This window comes from Lampetra planeri, chromosome 53, assembly GCF_965212315.1.
Source record: "Lampetra planeri chromosome 53, kcLamPlan1.2.h2, whole genome shotgun sequence".
NCBI lineage: Eukaryota > Metazoa > Chordata > Hyperoartia > Petromyzontiformes > Petromyzontidae > Lampetra > Lampetra planeri.
In genome coordinates this window covers 5,300,035-5,317,911 of record NC_136159.1, presented here as the reverse complement: position 1 = coordinate 5,317,911, position 17,877 = coordinate 5,300,035, and the positions used below count along the sequence as shown (strand labels likewise).

Below are 17,877 nucleotides of genomic sequence, written 5' to 3'. Positions count from 1 at the left end.
GCTATCCGAGGGCGACTTTGTCTTTGCTGCCCCATGTATGCATGCCACCACTTTTTTTTTTAAGAAGTTGGGACTCCGCTTGGAAAGTAAATAAAACCAATCTCTACAGCCGCGCTTCATTTTTCCGTCCGGGAAAAAAAAAAAACATTTTCAAACGACGGCACTCGGCACACGAAAAAAAAATGTTTATCGCTTCCTCTGCGGAGGAGGATCTGCTCCACACCGTGGGGGTCGCAGATGTGGTTGCACGGGTCACTATGCAGCAGTCTGATATTAATTGGTTGGTGAGGGGGGTGAGGGCAGTGGGGGGGCGGGGGAGCGGGTGGGAGGGGGGTAATGGGGAATTCGGAAAACAACATGGGAGAAGCAGTGAACTCTGGCTGTGCGGATTCACTCCTGGATTTAAGCGGGTTGTTTCGTCACACACACCCAAACACCTATCGACATTTGGGATGAAATGCATCTCTTTAGGAAGCCAGAGCAGCGCTTGAGAGCCTGGGTTCGAATCCGGGTTTCAGCCGCTGCCTGTGATTACATCGGGTTCTCAAGCGCAATGCGTTGATGGTGTCAGTCCGGCAGAGGTCGCAACCGGGTACCCGATACCCGTACCCTACCCGATACCCGGCTACCTGTACCCGGCCGGGTACGGGTACCCGTTTGCGACCCTGGTGCGGCTGGGTACGGGTAGACCGTGAGTCACTGATGAGTAACTGTTTGTCACTCATTTCCCAACGTCTTGTCTCTTCTCACAATTCAAGTTCCTAGAATCAACCCACCCGCGCCTGCAACATGGCTTCATCCCAGAGGTCGCAATCAGGTACCCGATACCCGTACCCTAACCGTACCTGGCCGGGTACGGGTAGGGTACGGGTACGGCCGGGTACGGGTACGGGTACCCGTTTGCGACCCTGGTGCGGTCGGGTACGGGTACGGGTAAGGAATTAAAACCCGTTTGCGACCTCTGCAGCCCGGTCACCAAATGGGGCCAAAAACTCCCGTCGCATTCAATTTGCGTCTCCACTCTCAATTTGGCAAAATTCAAGTTCTGAGAATTAACAAAAAATTAACCCGTAAAAACAAAGTTTTTCACTATAAATCCTTTATATGCGTGGCATCGGTTTTATTTTATTATTCATTTCTGTTTTTCTTGAGTAAGAGTTTCATTTTTATCACATTGGTATTTGAAATTAAATATAAAAATGTTTTTCCTAAAAAGTGGAAAATTTTGGAAACATTTTTTCACGAAAATAAATTGTCACGCACAACGAGTCTGTGTGCAAAATGTCAGCTCGATTGGATCACGGGAAGTGGGTTAAAAGACGACCGAAAGATTTGCATGGTCGTAAGCGCGCAAGCAAGCAAGCAAGTGAACTTAATATAAAGGATTTAAAAATATCGGTTTGGCCGTCATGCGGTGAACGTGGCTCTCATGTGGCAGCGCGAGTGGGGAAGTGTTGTCGTCCCCGACTGTGAGAGGCAAACTTTAATTGATCTGCGATGCATCTGCTTCTGCGAGCCAACAACAACGTCTAACATGAAACGTTTCTCCGCTCTGAAAAGAAATTCGAACGGATACTTTGTCTTTTGACGCGATGCCAATGCACAATCAGGTTAAATTGCAACGTTTTCAACAAAAATTCTTCGGAACAGAAGCAAAAGTATCAAAGCAGCAGCACCTGGGTCTGAGATATTAACCAATGCGTCGAATCGTAATGTTGTTATCGCTGATTAATTACTTTCAAGGACAAACTCACCGTTCGGAAAGCATGACAGAATCAATGCATTTGTATGATTTTCTTATGTTTTTTTATTCGTTTCTCTTAGTGAGAGCTGTTACACGGAGCCTCCTTCCTTGGACAAATCCCTTCTGGAGACATTTCCTGCGGCTACGGCTACCCAGTGCGACGCGCTCGCCTGAATCTGGATCAAGTAAAAAAAATAACCACTCTCGAAAGGAACTGTTGGATTAAATTGATTGGCTCGTTTATTTATTTGCTGACGTACTTTAGAGTAGAACTGCTTTGGTTTTTTCGGTAAAGTCACGTGCCATCTCTGAGACACACTTAAGTGATTGTGCTTTCGCTACGTTGTCCCCACCTGAAGAAGGACGCTTGTGTTGCGCTCGAAACGTCGTGATTTAATTTAGTTGTTTTTTCATTTATTTTATTTTTTACCTACGTGACTTTACCGATAAAAACAAAGAGTATAAATCCTTGCAGTCACGAAAACTTCAAATCTAGAAGTAGAACTGCTGCTGCTGCTGCTGCTGCTATATTAACGCAAGCACTGATTGTCTGGGATGTTCAAGGAAGGGATGTGCTTCAGAAGCGCCTTTGTTATCTGGTAGATGAACCGGCGTTGTGTCGTGTGTGGCAGAAACGTGGGAGTCGTGAGAGAGGAAGACGTGAGAAGTTTAGAAAGTTTGGAGATGTGTGTTTTGGTGTCAAATGGGGAATTTTTTTTTTTATAATGAGTTCGACGGAGAAAAAGAGAAATGGGGAAGTACTCCAGCAGGTTCAGGAGGAGATGAGTCGCCTTAGAACAATACAGAAAAAAGCCACGGCTGAAAATTGGGCACAGGCTTAGAAGTGGGAGCTTGGTGAAGGAAGATCTGTGGGATGTCGGCAAAGAGACCACAAAGAGGCAGGAACAGAAAGATGCTTTGCCAACTTGAAGGCAGCGAGGCTGTTCAGTGAATTGAGGAGGGAGAAAGCTCAAGGTCGGACAGCTCTGAGGAAATTTGAGACGAGGCTCTGCCATCGGGCAGAGGACTAAAGAGAGGGGATTAAAATAAAAGAATTGTAAATACATCTATAGTTAAAAAATAATAAAACAAGTAAATTTTCTTGCTGTGGTTTTCACACCGGATGATGATTGATTGTGTTGCAATCGAAACGTCGTGAGAATTTTATTGTTTTCTATTTTTATTATTTTATTGTTTCCCTTCTAAGTGACTTTACCGAAAAAAACCAAGAATATTAATCCCTGCAGTCACGAAAGCTTTAAATCAAACACATCTATAGTTACCTAATCGCATGGGTCGTGAAGAGATGGTGGAGCTGGCTGCTTTGATCGAAGTTTGCTCAAGTGCCTTGTTCATTAAATTTTTGTACAGTGGTTTGTGTGTTTTTTTTATTGTAAATACTGTAAGCTTATTCTGTTCAAGTGCCTGTGTGGATAAGGCTTGATTTGGGGGGTGGGGGGTGTGTGCACGCGTAGTTCATGATTTATGATATTAAAGACACGAGTCTTTGTGCGTCTCAAACTGTCATCGAGTGTCCTCAAATGTTTGTGTTTACCGACTCTAGTAATTGGGTAGTGAGCTTTGAACAACAAGAATAATAAGGGCTTAGTTTCATGTGTATAGCGTCGTCGTTTATTCAAAATTGCATCTCGTGAAATCGCTCCGGGAACCGCAGACGATCCGGAAGGTAGCAGCCAAACGGTGAGGAGCCAGTGCTACCAACAATTCGGAATCATGTATTTATCCTCGAGGAATCTGATGAGCTATGAAGCTCTGTTTTCACAGATGTCCAGTCGAGGCGGGTCAGGAAGTTACCGCAACAAACAATCCAAACAAAATCATTGTGTTTCCCAAGCTCAGCAGTCCTCTACATAGTAAGATGTTTGCAGCCAATTATTGAGTGTGTATACACGTGGGAGGAAACCGGAGCTCCTGTGAGAACACCTATGCGTGCGAGGGGGCAACGCTCTATCCCATACACATACGACAGATGCCATTCTGCACTTTGCTGTACCACCTTCTGGCAAGTATTTGGGGGCAGCGTTCTTCATTGCAAGGCCCGTGGGCCACTGGCGGCCCCTGACAATAAACAAATGTAAACACATACTCTTAGTTTTTTCGGTAAAGTCACGTCGGTAAAAAATGAAATAAAAAGTAATAAAAAATAAAATAATATTACTTTTAATTTCATTTTTTACCTACGTGACTTTACCGAAAAAACCAAGAGTATGAATCCTTGCAGTCACGAAATCTTCAAATCTAAAATGTAAACACCCCCCCCCTCCCACATCATCGTGCTGTCAAACATCAATCAGTTATGAGGCGGCCTTCACACTGATTGATGTCTTATCGGCGAAAGTGCCTCCCCCTCCCCGCACCTCTGAAAATGAGTGAAGAACACTGTTATGGGCGATGACATCTCGACATCCACGTGCACGGGAGTTTGGCGACGTTTGTCCGACCGCTCGCTGCCTCCCAAAGTGCTGGATCGCAGGTCACGTGCGTAGCCTCCGCCCAGCAAACCTCTCATGAGGTTAGCGTCGCACTCTTACACACAAAAACGTAGCCGAGAAAAGTCACACCAGGCTGGTTACAATTGGGATGCAACTAACAAAAAACACAATCGGATAAGACGGTTGACAGGTGTAGCTTCTGCAGTTATGTTGTAAATACGACTAGACACCTGTGGAGAAGAGCCTGATAGCTCATCAGATTCCTTCGATATAAATACATATTCTGATTCTGATTATCGGCACTGCTGGCTCTGAAGGGGCTCCACTAGAGGGAGCTCTAGGTGGAATTTGGCCTACTCTTCTACGCCGATCAGACGCCTTGGAAGAGGTGGGAGTACCCACACTTTACCCCAGGGGACGTCCATAAATGACGTCACGCACCTGGGGGGGGGGGGGGGTCAGGCATTTGTGACAATGTGTGACGAGGGGGGGGGGGTTTAGAAATGTGACGTCACATCAAAATGCGCAACATTAAATAAATAATAAATGTGCTCTCCTACAACAGAGTGTAGCGGCACATTAAATACGCACTACAATGACAATGGTTTAAAGTGATTTGAAGCATGTTTTATATTTTTTTTGGGGGGGGGGGAGGCAGAGCTTTGTGACGTCATATTTTTGGTGGGGGGGGGGGTCTGACTTTTGTGACGCCGTGTGACGAGGGGGGGGGGGGGTTAAAAATCGTCCAAAATCGCGTGACGTCATTTATGGACGCCCCCCCCCACCGCATGCGATGGACTGTGGTTACACTGCTGCGTGGACAACGGCGGCGCGCTCCATACAGCGTGGTCCTCGTTGTGACCTCCACTCCGATAGCCGCCACTCCGTGCTGAGCATCAACACAACCACTGCGCTTCCTCTCGCAGATCTCACGCTGGGAGTGGAACTCCAGAGAAGATTTGGGGGGCTGGGGCGATGTGAGCCCGATATCCCGAGTTCGATTCTGGGCCACGGCTACCATCAGTGGCGAGTGGCATCTGAACGAGCCTTGTCCCCCCCCCCTGACCCTCCTCCCCACCCCCTCAATTCACCAACCCGAGATGTGAACTACCTCGCCTGGTATACAGGAGGTCGTTGCTTCGATCCCGACCCTGACGTCCGTTGTATGTCTGGAATGTGCACGTCTTAAACGCGTGGTCCTATTGTCTGGGGCCGCACTAAAAGGCCACCTGGGACAACCAAATGGCCTGCGGGCCTTGCAATGAAGAACTCTGGTTTAGAGGATTTGACTGCTATACATTTCCACATAAGCCACTTCGTTGAGCTATCATTTGTGGCCAGGTCGCTTTTAAAAAAAAACTAGAAAGATCAGTGGGCCTTATATGGTGAAATAAAAATGGTTTAAATAGTTTAATGTGGTGAATTATGTCCAAATATGAAATACCCCCCATCCCCAGGGCCCGCACGAGCGTGTGGGAAACCCTCATCTAGCAGTGGATTTACAAAGGGGGGAGGGGGTGGGGGTGCAAGGACATTCATTGTTTAGCCAGACATAGCGACAAACTTCTACGGTGCCTAGCACACGTGACATTACAATTATCTTCACGTGTCATTAGTCATGTGCTGTGGCTGTTCAGCCTGGGCGCAATTGATGCCCATTCATCATCAGTGGAGGTCTCGGAATGAACCACTTTTGGCAGAAGGGGGGATTTAGTCTAATGCTTAATTACAAACGAAGTAAAAAAAACGAAGCGAACGAAATTAAGAACTTAGCCGAATACTTCCATGGCTTTATTAAGTGTCATTAATTGGAACGTGCCTTAATTAATGTAACTTAAACAATCGGCAGGGAACGAATGCAGACAACGACTCGATGCATCAGGGTACGAGTAATACGCACCGCCCACATCCCCCCACCCACCCCCACAGCGCTGAGTTAGAGATGGACTCTTCCATACGTGGTTTAAAAAAAAAACTCGTGGGGCAAGGTTTGGTTGGGAGTTTGGTTTGGAAAGAGGAGTCGGTGTGGAGTGGTTAAAAACTTCGCCCGACTTGGTGAGAGCGTTTATTGTGCAAGCAAGAGGAAGGAGTCGAAGAAGTTTGAGAGAATCGCAAAGTTAGATTTCGCTGCCAGGATTGGGTCAAGAAGACTGACCCAAATAGCTACATTTGTCTCTTTCTCTCTCTTCAAAAGTTCCCGTGCAAACGAGTTGGAATCATCCTAATCTCTCCCCAACACCCCCACCACGCCGTTTGAATTGAGCAACAATGAGTTCGGGGGAGAATCGACCCGTGGCCAACATCGCAGTGATGGGCACAAGTCAAGTTGGCAAATCTGGTAAGAGCTGTCGGACGTTTCGCGGACACTGCTGCACCATTTGCGTCAATCCACTGCTGGATGAGCGCCTCCCCGCGCGCCCGTTCGCGTGGGTTGCGTGGGCCATACCTCGCCACGCCAGTCAATGCGGCTTGCTTCGGTGAAGGCTGGGGTGTTGTAATACGGGCGGACGCGGTTAAGTAGCTCAGGATTCATCTTCTTGGTTCTTTCGGTAAAAAATAGAAACATTAAAAAGTACAAAATTGTATTTTATTATATTTCGATTTAAAGCTTTCGTGACTGCAGGGATTCATCTTCTTGGTTCACGTAGAAGGGAAGTATACATATTTTTGTATTATGTTTTATTTTTATTATTGTATTACTTCCCTTCTACGTGACTTTACCGAAAGAACCAAGAAGATGTATTTTATTATGTTTTATTTTTATTATTTTATTATTTCCCTTCTACGTGACTTTAAAAATAAAACACAATAAAATACAATTCTGTATTTTATTATGTTTTATTTTATTATTTCCCTTCTACGTGACTTTACCGAAAGAACCAAGAAGATGAATCCCTGCAGTCACGAAAGCTTTAAATCGAAACATAAAAATGTTTTATTTTTATTATTTTATTATTTCCCTTCTACGTGACTTTACCGAAAGAACCAAGAAGATGAATCTCTGCAGTCACGAAAGCTTTAAATCGAAATTTAGCTCAGGATTTTCGTACGGCGCAGCAGTTATAATCCTGCACAGATTTAGATAGCGCCCTACTTCAACAACAACACTGTAGCCCCGCAGCAGCCTATAACACCTGTGTGTATGCACTGAGGTCCACATCGCATCGTCTCGCAAAGCCCCCGTACCTTTGTGACTTTTCTTTCGTGTTGTGCGCGCTGCATTTAGCGCCGCAGCGCGTGGATTTGTAGCGTTTATTCGTTTGTGTTGCTGGTGACTTTGTGTATTTCATATCGGAATCGCCTCCAGTGCTGTTGCTGCTGGCAGCAATGAAAGTTGTTTAAAAGTCAAAAGTCTCTGGCTTCGCTACCGTGGTCTCGAGAGAGCGAGACGTCGGTCGCAATCCGGGCGAATGTGATCGTCGGCAAGGGAATGAATAATCCATTGAGTGCTGCAGGCATAGAATTGCAACCCATTGTCGATCCACGAGTGAAGATTCTTCTTTCTCAAAGACGTCATTCAGATCGTGTCCCCGTGATGTCTACTCCAGGGCTTTGCGCGAGACAAACTCCCGGTTGCATCAAGTTGTTCAGCTTGCCTTTGGAACTTAATTGACTCTCTTGCATTGCTCGGCTTCTTTGCGCCGTCGCTCTCTAACCTGTTGTTTAATATTTGGCACCCGCAATGAGCTCTGCGGAGGTGGATCATACAGAGATCATCACAACTTTTGTTGTCGGACAAAGAGCTGGCCCCTGGAGGCAGGGGGGGAGGTACAGCAAGTAGGACCGACTGAATCTGTGCCCATTTGGAATGCCAAAAATGAATAATCTGCTAGGGAATTGACAAACAATCCCAAGTATCTGGCTGTTGTTGCTTAAAAACATTGGTCTGGACTAAATATCCTCTATCGCTGAAGTAATGCGTCGCATTCCAGTATAATTGTATCGGGCAGGTTTTCATGAACAAAACTTCAGTTGCAATCAAGTTTATTGGCTATTAAGAGTCAATTAGCCAAGTGGGATCCGTGCTAATAATGGGGGCTTGGACGTTGGCCAAGCGGCCTGCTTGGACAACGTTAATTGTGTGACGCATTGCGGCTTAGTGTAATGCGGTTAAAGTGATGCCCTAACTCGGATTATAAGACGCACCTGGTTAGTCCCCCTTCGGTAAATCGATGTTGGTGTGTAAACATCAGTCGTGGGGAGACAAAGGTGGACGGTCGTGGTGTTTGGCCCACACCACCACCAACAACAACATCGTGTGCCGTGACGGCCTTAATAGGTGCCCGCTAAGAGCACCTTGCCCCCAGCAGTGTTGAAGGCTGCACAGTGGGGGGGGGGGGGGTACGGTGGTGTAGTGGGCACCTGGGTCTCACCTGCGACCTCCTGCCAGCGGGCGTTCAACACTTCACGTGGCCTCGACGTGCACGTAGCCTGGCACAGGCGCCGTGGTGACGGTCACCGCCACTTAGTGCCGAATGGCGGTTCTTGTTGTTGTTGGTGTAGCGGTTAGCGCGCTGCGCTACGAACCTGGCGACCCGAGTTCGATTCCCACTCACGGCCAACAGCCAGTGACGATTATCTGAAGCGGTCCTAGGCGCCAGCCTAGGTCGACTCGGCAGAAAATGAGTACCTGGTGCGATGTGTAAACATCGCCACGAGGGTGGAGAAGGCGGCCGGGCGTGGTGTTGGCCACCCACTCCCTCGTGTGCCGTGGCCACCTTCATAGGTTCTCGCTAACAGCACTTGCCCCAACAGTCTGTTACAGGCTATACTGGGGGCATCTTTGTCTTTGGTGCGTCTTGTAATCCGGTCGTTGTGCGTGTTTCTTGTTTTCAGCGCTCACCGTTCGCTTCCTGACGAGGAGATTCATCGGCGAATATTGCAACGTCGGTAAGATCCATAATACAATAGAGGTTTTTTTTGTTGGGTTAGATCACGTACATCTATAAATGTGTCGTTAAACCCACCACCACCCGACACAGCCAACTAGTAAGGGTTGTCACATTAACAGAACGTGCCAATTCGTCACTAGTACAGCACACCGGTGTGTTGGAGAGCCAAGCCACAACATTTAGAATCTGAGTACGACGTTTCGCAAGTAATTACAACTAGCTTCATCAGGCGGACAGCCACATTTGTAAGATGTCGGTGCCTGTTGTCGTGAAACCTAGATTAAGTGCGACGTTCGAGCAGATTGTACGTTTAAAAAAAAAGTGTAATTGCAAGACACGCATGCTCTTTACACAGACAATAATATTAACTCTGTTAAACGACTCTCATCATCTGCTTTCCAATTAACTTTTGTGATTGCTGTTTTAGTCGCAGAAAAAAAGTACGTTATTGGTAACAAGTTTATCAGACTAAATGCTTCGTGGTTGTCATTGCGTATTACATCAAGGCAGAGGTGTGGACTCGAGTCATGTGACTTGGACTCGAGTCAGACTCGAGTCATGAATTTGATGACTTGCGACTCGACTTGGACTTGCATAACAATGACTTTGTCCCACCTCTGCATCAAGGTAAACGGCTCAAAAGTTTTCATCTCACTCGCCACTAATGTTAACCGTGGGCTGAAACATAAAACTCGGGTGGGCCCCGGTTCATAGCGCAGTGCGCTAATCAGTATTTTCCAATAGGTTGCAGTAGGTACTCTGCCTCGGGTCTATGGAAAAAAAATGTGACGATGTGTTTTTTTGTTTGTATGATAACAAATGTCACCAAGATATCTTCTTGAATAAATATATTTATAAAGCAAGGATAGGCACAGTGTATATACCAAGAGGTTGAGTCATGTCAATGTCAGTCGGGTTTTTTTTCACAAGGTGAGAGAAATTAACACCGGAGATTAACTTTTCAAGATTTTTGTCATTGCAAAATGATCAATAACATCTTCAAATAGTGTGTTTCTCAAAATCTCATTCTCAATAGAGAAGGGGAAGTTGTCCTGTGCTTGATCGGAGACAGTTTTTTGTTATCAGCTTTCACGAATGACAGTGGCTGTAGTCACATGGTGCAGCAGTTCCAACTGTCTAAAGTTATCACTCTATGAAACAGAAGTGCCTAGGGCCTACAATAATCTTAACGCGGCCATGTGTGCCACCGCTCCACCCCATAAATGCACTTGGGAGCATTAGAAGCAATGAGTGCGGCGAAACGGGATACTGGAATTTCTGCACCTTGCAGTTGGAAAAGTCTTCAGCGTCTCGATGTAGAGGGGGCGGTTGCGATAGCGATAGCTGGTCAACAGAACCTGACGTGGGTACTTCCTGTGTGGATTAGAGAGAGGGCTTTGCCCAAATACTGATAAAAAACAAGACAAATCGGTGTGGCCACCCAATGGATCAACAAAGCGTCCTGTGCTGGACAGTGCTCACGGGAATGCTTGCCTCGTTTTTGTTGGTCGCAGAGGCGGTCTACACACACTGCGTAGCAGCGACGCAGGGCGACGCTGTGCTGCTCAACATATGGGACTGCCCCTGCAGAGAGGTGAGTGAGGCTGGCTGGGCCCCGTCGTGCCCTGGTTTCTTACCTTTTGAGTGTAACGACGCCGGGGGCGCGGAGCGGGAAATATTGGACGTGCAGAGCAACGCGCGGGACAAACCCCAAAGGGGCTTTGCAGCACGACTGAGAAAGAAAAAAACTCCACATTCGTACTGCTCTGATTTTTTGTGTTTAGTTTGTTGTCCTCCCCCCAGCCTCCACACCTTTCGATTAGCACGGTTGGCTACGTACGGTGCGAAAGAAGTTCAACGTACGTACATGCGTACTGTTGATGAATTGCGCTAAAAACAGTCTCGGCTGGACGTAGTCGAACATTCTCTTGGCGGATAATGTTGGCCGTAGAGGAATTTAACGAGAATAGTTTATATGGACTATAGACAGTGCCTCCTCACGGACGAATGTTTTTCTTCCGCGTAACATTACCTAAGCCCTCGACCTATTGACCCCACTTGCCACTTAATCCTGCCCTTTGGCTCCTTCGACCTAGCAAATAGCGTTCAGAGGTGTTATCACAAGTTAGCACAATATATATTTGGTTATTGTATTAGTATTAGTCAATGATTACACAGTCCTAGGTTCAGTTCCTACAGCAAACCTGTACTTGCACACATTACATGCTTTAAAGTAACGATTAGAATGAACCTCTTCATTATCCATCGCACTCAATTATTTTTTTATTAAAATGAAATGACTTGCAGGCCGCGGCGTTATGAATTCAGCACAAGGTTCATGAAAGTTGGCAGTACTAATAAAAATCTAAATTTTTACTAAAACCAATTTCGGTGAAGTGTATAATTCTTCTCCCGTAACTCCTGTCAAATTATTATGAAGGACAGGATGAAGTGGGTCATCGTGCTCTGAGTCATAGCCCAAGTCCTGCAACTGAAAATGAACAAAATAACTTTTTTTTTTTATGAAGCACAGGATCAAAAATGAGCTGCCAATAAAATAAGTTTGGACACAAAAAATAGTTTTTTACCGGGCTTAAATGTAAATTCTAAATTAATTTGAACCGCTTAACATTGTCTCCGAGGACCTTATAATGGCAGTGTTGATCTGCTTTTTGTTGTTGTTTCGCTCCCAAATGTGTCCACGGGTTGAGCCGCATAGAGTGCCGTATTAAGTTTCATGGGGGCCCAGGTACTCGTTTCGTTTTTTGGGGGGGCGGGGGGGGGCTCTTCGTGTGTTCACCTCCTTCCCTGGGCCATTTTACCACCATCCATGCCCCGATGCCGAAAATTTCACTGTTATAATTACCTTGCGTTATTTCGCTTGTAGTATTTAGAAGTTGAAATGAACAAACTCTTTAATATTCTTGGTTCATTCGGTAAAGTCACGTAGAAGGGAAATAATAAAATAATAAATATATATAACAATAAAAATTATCACGATGTTTCGACTGCAACACAAGCAATCGTCAGTCGAAACATCGTGAGAATTTGTATTGTTTTATATATTTATTATTTTATATTTTCATTATTTCCCTTCTACGTGACTTTACCGAAAGAACCAAGAATATGAATCCCTGCAGTCACGAAAGCTTTAAATCTAAATTTAAACTCTTCAATGTTTGCACATAACTGGTTGTAACACCCACAATGGTGCTTATGGCCTTAAGTACCAAATTGCACGGTCGGTTTTACCATAGTGCTACAGTGTTGCATTTGAACCATTATAAAGCAGACTATATGTGCTTGTGGGGGGGGGGGGGGCGTCCCTTATAAGTCCAAGGCACCGGGCTGCCACTGATCCAGCTCTGACCCCGTAACCGCCGGACATCGTTCCAAACAACCCGAAGAAAAGTCAGAAAGCTGTACGGCAGCACAACCGCGAAAAGCTGCGCGGTAGAATTATAGCCCTTGCCCCTCGCCCTCATTGCCTGCATCGAGTGGCCCACGACCACGGCTGACTGATGCCGTCGTCTCTTTGATGTGCAACATCTTGAGGGGTTGGTCGTGACTCTCTTCTGTCTGTCCCTCCAGTGCTGTGGTTTATTTTCCATTACCTCCAAATTGTAGTGACACGGTCGTATTACTCAGAAATGAAAGCAGAGTTCACCTTGATTATAGCCTAAACCCGACAATTTATGGCATGACACGGGCCCAGCGTCGCTCAAAACCCATGCGGCTGGAGCGAGTGGCTCCAGGTTTGACGTCCCGAGCGAAGCGCTGTGATGTGTGCGGTGGGGGGCGGTGTGTGGGATGTGGGGGGGGAGGCCTTGTTAAGCTCGTGAGAGAAAGATTGCAAGGCTGGGCTTGATGTTGGCATCCAACAATCATCTGATGGGATTGAATATATATATACACAGACATACAAAATTTTTTGTTGTAAAATAGAAGAATCATCCACAAGTGTCCCAATGTTAGAGGTGTTGTACCGATATGATTTTTGATTACTTTGCAGGTAAAATTAATTGAATCGGTGTATAATTTCGGAAAGGTTTGGCTTGCATGCTGCGATGTTTAGTCGGGTTGTAACCCGTGCCGGCAACTTCTTCAAAGAACTGAAAAGCAGCAATTAAGTTTGTGAAGAAGCTGTGAGCTCATGGAGTGAACTGCGAAACCCAGCACAGGAGGGTTATAGTTTTATATGTAGGCTTTCACAACCAATGCTAGGATTGATAATTAAGTTTCTTTAGGGCTCGATCATTGCGTCGGTATAATTCACAGTAACGGTTTTTTGGGCTGGATGCGTCAATGTAAATGCGTCGTAAACCGACCTTCACTGGACACAGCCAATCAAGTAAGGTTTGTCACGTGATCAAAACGCGCTAATTAGTTACTACGTTGGCGCATCGGTAAATGTTGCGGCTTTTTTCTAGAATAAACAGCCCCTCCCCCCCTCATTATCAACTCGCATTGACCAGGGTGATGAAGTATGGTCACGCAACCCCCATCGTAGTGAATCGACAAAGTGACCGTCAATAATCATGATGGGCTCTTGCAACAATCCCACCACACGGTTTTGAAGCCCTGATTTGCTGTCCATCATCGACGGCAAGCGGCAATGAAACCTCCCGTGACGGCGCGCAGTGAAATATCGTACACTGCCTCCACGACCCCCTTAACCCCGACGCTCCTCCACATCCCGGTTGCTTCGCGATGCCCGCAGGACGAACGCCGGCCGTGGGCAAGCGGGCACGAGTCGCGCATCACCTGGGCCGACGCCTTCCTCCTCGTGTACAGCGTCTGCGACCGTGACAGCTTCAACGCCGCGCTGCAGATGGCCCAGGCGCTGCGGGACACCAGGCGGCCGGCGGGGCGTGCGGCGCGAGCTCCCGCCGTCGTGGTGGTGGTGGGGAACAAGCGGGACCTCCAGCACGCCCGGGCGGTCGGCACGCAAGAGGCCCGGGCCCTGACGGCGGCGCTGGGCTGCGGGTTTTTTGAAACGTCGGCTGCGGAATCGTGCGAGGACGCGGAGACGGTGTTCCAGGCCCTGCTGGGCGCCGTGTCCGGCAAGCGACGGGGGGGCGGCCCCAAGGCCTGCCGGCCGCCGACGGGCAAGCGGGTACTAGGCCTCAGAAGCCTCCTCAAGACCCTCTCTATGCTGTTCTTGCGCAAGTGAGTTCTGCGGGGCAGCATCCTCTTGCGCCGCCTGCTCGTTTTTTTGCATTTTAATTTAATTGTTTATTTTATTGCGTCAAAGAGATTTTTTTATAGCGACTTTGTGCGGTTTACTTTGGAGGGTTTGTGTTTTTTCCTTCTTCATTCTATGAATTGAAGAGGAGCTTTTTGGTGGAGTTGCCCAGATTTTATCGGGGCTTGCCCGCCACGTGTCACGGGGGACTTGTGTTTTTGGTGAACTATTCTACCAGCACTGGGGGAAGGAAAGTTCGTGTGCTTTACATTGGGTGGGTTGTTTGTGGCTTTGTACATTTCTGTCTCGCTCAAGAGGAACTTTTTGAACGGCACGAAAATAGCACGACCTGTGTTCACGTGGGCTCTTTGTGTCGAACCTTTCTCGCTTCTGCGGAATAAAAAAATATCGAGCAAACGAAAGAGACGCCGCTGCCGCACAATACCGCCCGCTGAGTGTCGAATGCGAATGCCAAAACCGAGACAAAGATCGAGCGCGCTCCCCTCCTTTGCAAGCGTCGGCCATCCATCTCGACGCTTTGTCGCCCCCTGAATTGGAGGCCGCCACTGCTTCCCCATCGACGGCTTCGCGGGTCGCTGGGCAGCGACCCGCGGGGCGGCGCTCGTCGCGAAGGCGGAGTCGTCGGTCTTCGTGTTGGCAGCCGGATCCAATGGCCAATTCTCACTCCCGAGATAACGCCCGATCTTGTCAGATCTCGGCATCCTGAGTGGTTGCTTGAGCTCTGGATAGCTCCGTGAATGGGCGATTACCACCAACGCATGTTGAACCGGTTGTTGTCATCTGTGGCGGGGGTAGCCTATGTTGTCTGATGCAGAAGCGGGGGGGGGGCAGTGCAGTTACAATTCACTGTTTAACTGCACCTCTACGTTTTCACGCCTCGTATGCTGCCCGGCTTTCACCAACACGCACTTTTACCGGCGTGTTGAAGGGATTTGGAGTGGGTGGTGGGGTAGCCACGCATAATTCATGTGATTCTACTGGAGGCTTGAGCTTGTTCGGATATATCGATGATATTCTTACGTTGACGTTTATGATTCTGGAGCGTGCACCAAGGGAGCTGGCACACTTTGGAATCTGGGGGGGGAGGGGCGGGGGGGGCATACGAGGAAAGTCTTCCCGCTGGTTCTTGGTTAGATCACAGATCGCATCCCCCACCTTCCCCCCCCACTTCGTCACGGTTCAAGGTTTTCCTGCGCTGTAATCATATTGAGTCCACACGTCGCTGCTTGCCACAGACCCGGTGCGCAGCCAACCGTTTGTGCGCGACTGTGCAGTTTTAAGGGGCCCTTTTTCCCCTCGATCGGACGACAAACGCCGGACGACAAACGCCGATCGTGCTCATCACCATGACCGTCGTTTTATGTCGCCTTGTTGGAGGTGGAATATAAAAAAAAAATGACAATGAACAAGACCGTGATTGTTACCGAAAAGCATGAGCCACATTTCTTCAAACGGCCGTGGGTGTTCCTGACGGCCGTGTTACCCCGCGGCACTGCGCGGGTCAGCGACTCCTGACCCCCACCCCCCCCACCCGTTGTGTCGGATGCACTGGGACTCGATGATCTTGGGCTCTTCAACTTCGCGGGGTTGTTCCTGTCTAGCGGCGTGGGCTTCTTCAAATCGAAGACCGGTGGGAGAGGTTAATTATTTGGCGACCGCTCCAAAGTGGTTTTGCGTTCCCCGCGAGGTGCACCCTCGGTGGGGGGGTGGGTTGGTGGTGGGGGGGGGGTTAGCCCGTCCTTAAAAAAAACGATTCAAAATCTGTGGCGCGTTGGCCGACCCTCGTGCGCGCGCGTAGGCGGCCGACAGCGTCGCCGCGAAATTTCAGTTTAAAGAAACGTCGCGAGCAAAAGTGGGGCACGCGCTCGTTTTTGAAACGGCACAAATTGAGCGGCGTGCTTATGGCACGTAAAAATAAAAAACCTTGACAACTCTATCCGCACAGTTGGCTTTGGTTGAGAGCAGGCAGATTAATTGGATGGGGGGGGGGGGGAAGAAAGTGAACTTTGGAATTCGTTGTTCCGTGCCGTCGGGGGATATTGCAATAAAAAAAAAACTGAAAAGTCTCTTGTCAAGTGTTCCAATGAAATTGGCTTGGATTATATATATATATATGTCTAGATTTTTTTTTATGTTACGTCGTCAAATGATTAGTGTTCACGTCATGGACCCCGTCGTCAACTTTCTCAGGTTCTCGGGCTGGTGGTGCAGCCCCCCAAACCCCCTCTTTGCTCTCCGCTTGTGTCCGTGGGCGAAATCGCGGATTTCATGACTGTTATGGGGGGGGAATTTCTTTTTTTACCAACAGTCGAAATATGTTTACGCGCACACCTTAAATCGCTCGGCCGCTCGTCGCGGCTTCACCGACTTTGGTGACCCCCCCCCACCCACGTGACCCGCAAAGGCGTCGGCAGGGAAACCGATTTACTTTGAGAAGCAATACAAAGAGCTTAGGCAGTTGTTTTGTTCCCCCCCCCCAACCCACACCCTCTGTTACTACTTAGGTTAACAACACACACCTATCACCGCGGATAATTCGAGAGGTGGCTGTAATTGTGCTTGTAATGAGGACTTTTGGGGGTGTAAGCGGTAACCTAATGGGTCAAAAAAAGAGTGGATGGCACTCGTGGCTGCGACGAGGGTTCCTTGCAAATGACTCTCGAATTTGACAAATTGATCGTCTCCCTGCGCAACGTGTGGTCATCACGGAGCCGTGCCGTGACGGATACCGATTGAGATGTTCCTGCCGTCGACGTGCGGCTTGCTGTGTTGTAATATTTGTCGTTCCTGTGTTTTGCGGCATTGACGGATTGACTGCGAGCGCTTGTGCAAAATTATTCCGGAATTAGATGTTGCTGATCAATCATTGGTCAGGGGATGGTTTGAACGGACATCGATGTGAAAAGAAAAGCAAAATCATGCGTGATAACGCGAATAAAAAATGTTTCGAATTACCCATCCTGTGTATTTTGTGATTGTCCAATTTTTTTTTATTGTAATTGGTGGAATAAATGAGCTCTAGCCTATTCCACTTCATCACATTCATCTCTGCGTACGAATAAGGGCTGAACAATTTGGGGAAAATATCTAATCGCAATTTTTCTGACAGATATTGCGATTTGATTTGCGATTACATTTTTTTAAAATCAAGCTTCAGTTCAATATTCACTGTGTAATAGATTTAAAACATGTGATGGAGCATTACCACATGATACCATCAAAATATGAACTGCTCTATATATTCTAATGCAAGGATGAGAACTTAACAGATATGAATTTCTTCCAACATGTATTTATTAAAATGTTTTAAATGAAATCGAACGATCAAACAGAACAATTAAGTTAAATAAATAAAGTTAGAATAATAAAAAATAAAACAATTGCAATAAGAAAGTAATAGGACTTTTCAAATCGCAGCCTTTGCGATTTGCTAATCGCATTGTTTCAAATTTTTATTTGAACTCGATTAATCGTTCAGCCCGAGTACGAATGCTTGTTTTGTTGGGGATTGCTGCTATGGAAGGGTTACTGCCGGGGTGTAATGGTTATCACCAGACCTGGAATCCAAGAGGTTGCTGGTTT

General features: G+C 47.3%; 2 protein-coding genes across 2 annotated transcripts in view; both read left to right on the top strand.

Moving 5' to 3' along the window:
• LOC144734821 (disintegrin and metalloproteinase domain-containing protein 10-like) overlaps positions 1-3,271 on the top strand; it is a 40,856-nt gene extending 37,585 nt beyond the window's left edge. The window contains exon 17 of the mRNA XM_078617206.1: positions 1,825-3,271. The gene's annotated coding sequence lies outside the window, so the exon portion shown is untranslated. The remainder of the gene's footprint in view (positions 1-1,824) is intronic.
• Positions 3,272-6,126: 2,855 nt separating this feature from the next.
• Positions 6,127-17,249, top strand: LOC144734789 (ras-related and estrogen-regulated growth inhibitor-like). The gene is made up of 4 exons (XM_078617168.1): positions 6,127-6,535; positions 9,034-9,087; positions 10,604-10,683; positions 13,810-17,249. The coding sequence occupies exons 1-4, from the start codon at positions 6,466-6,468 to the stop codon at positions 14,260-14,262; spliced, it is 657 nt and encodes a 218-aa protein (XP_078473294.1). The 5' UTR covers positions 6,127-6,465; the 3' UTR covers positions 14,263-17,249.
• Positions 17,250-17,877: the final 628 nt, after the last annotated feature.

Excerpts from the sequence above, each read along its gene's own strand:
- LOC144734789 (XM_078617168.1), top strand. The coding sequence starts at position 6,466 with ATGAGTTCGGGGGAGAATCGACCCGTGGCCAACATCGCAGTGATGGGC. Across the intron at positions 6,536-9,033 it reads AAGTCAAGTTGGCAAATCTG|CGCTCACCGTTCGCTTCCTG; the intron begins GTAAGAGCTGTC and ends TCTTGTTTTCAG. Across the intron at positions 9,088-10,603 it reads CGGCGAATATTGCAACGTCG|AGGCGGTCTACACACACTGC; the intron begins GTAAGATCCATA and ends TGTTGGTCGCAG.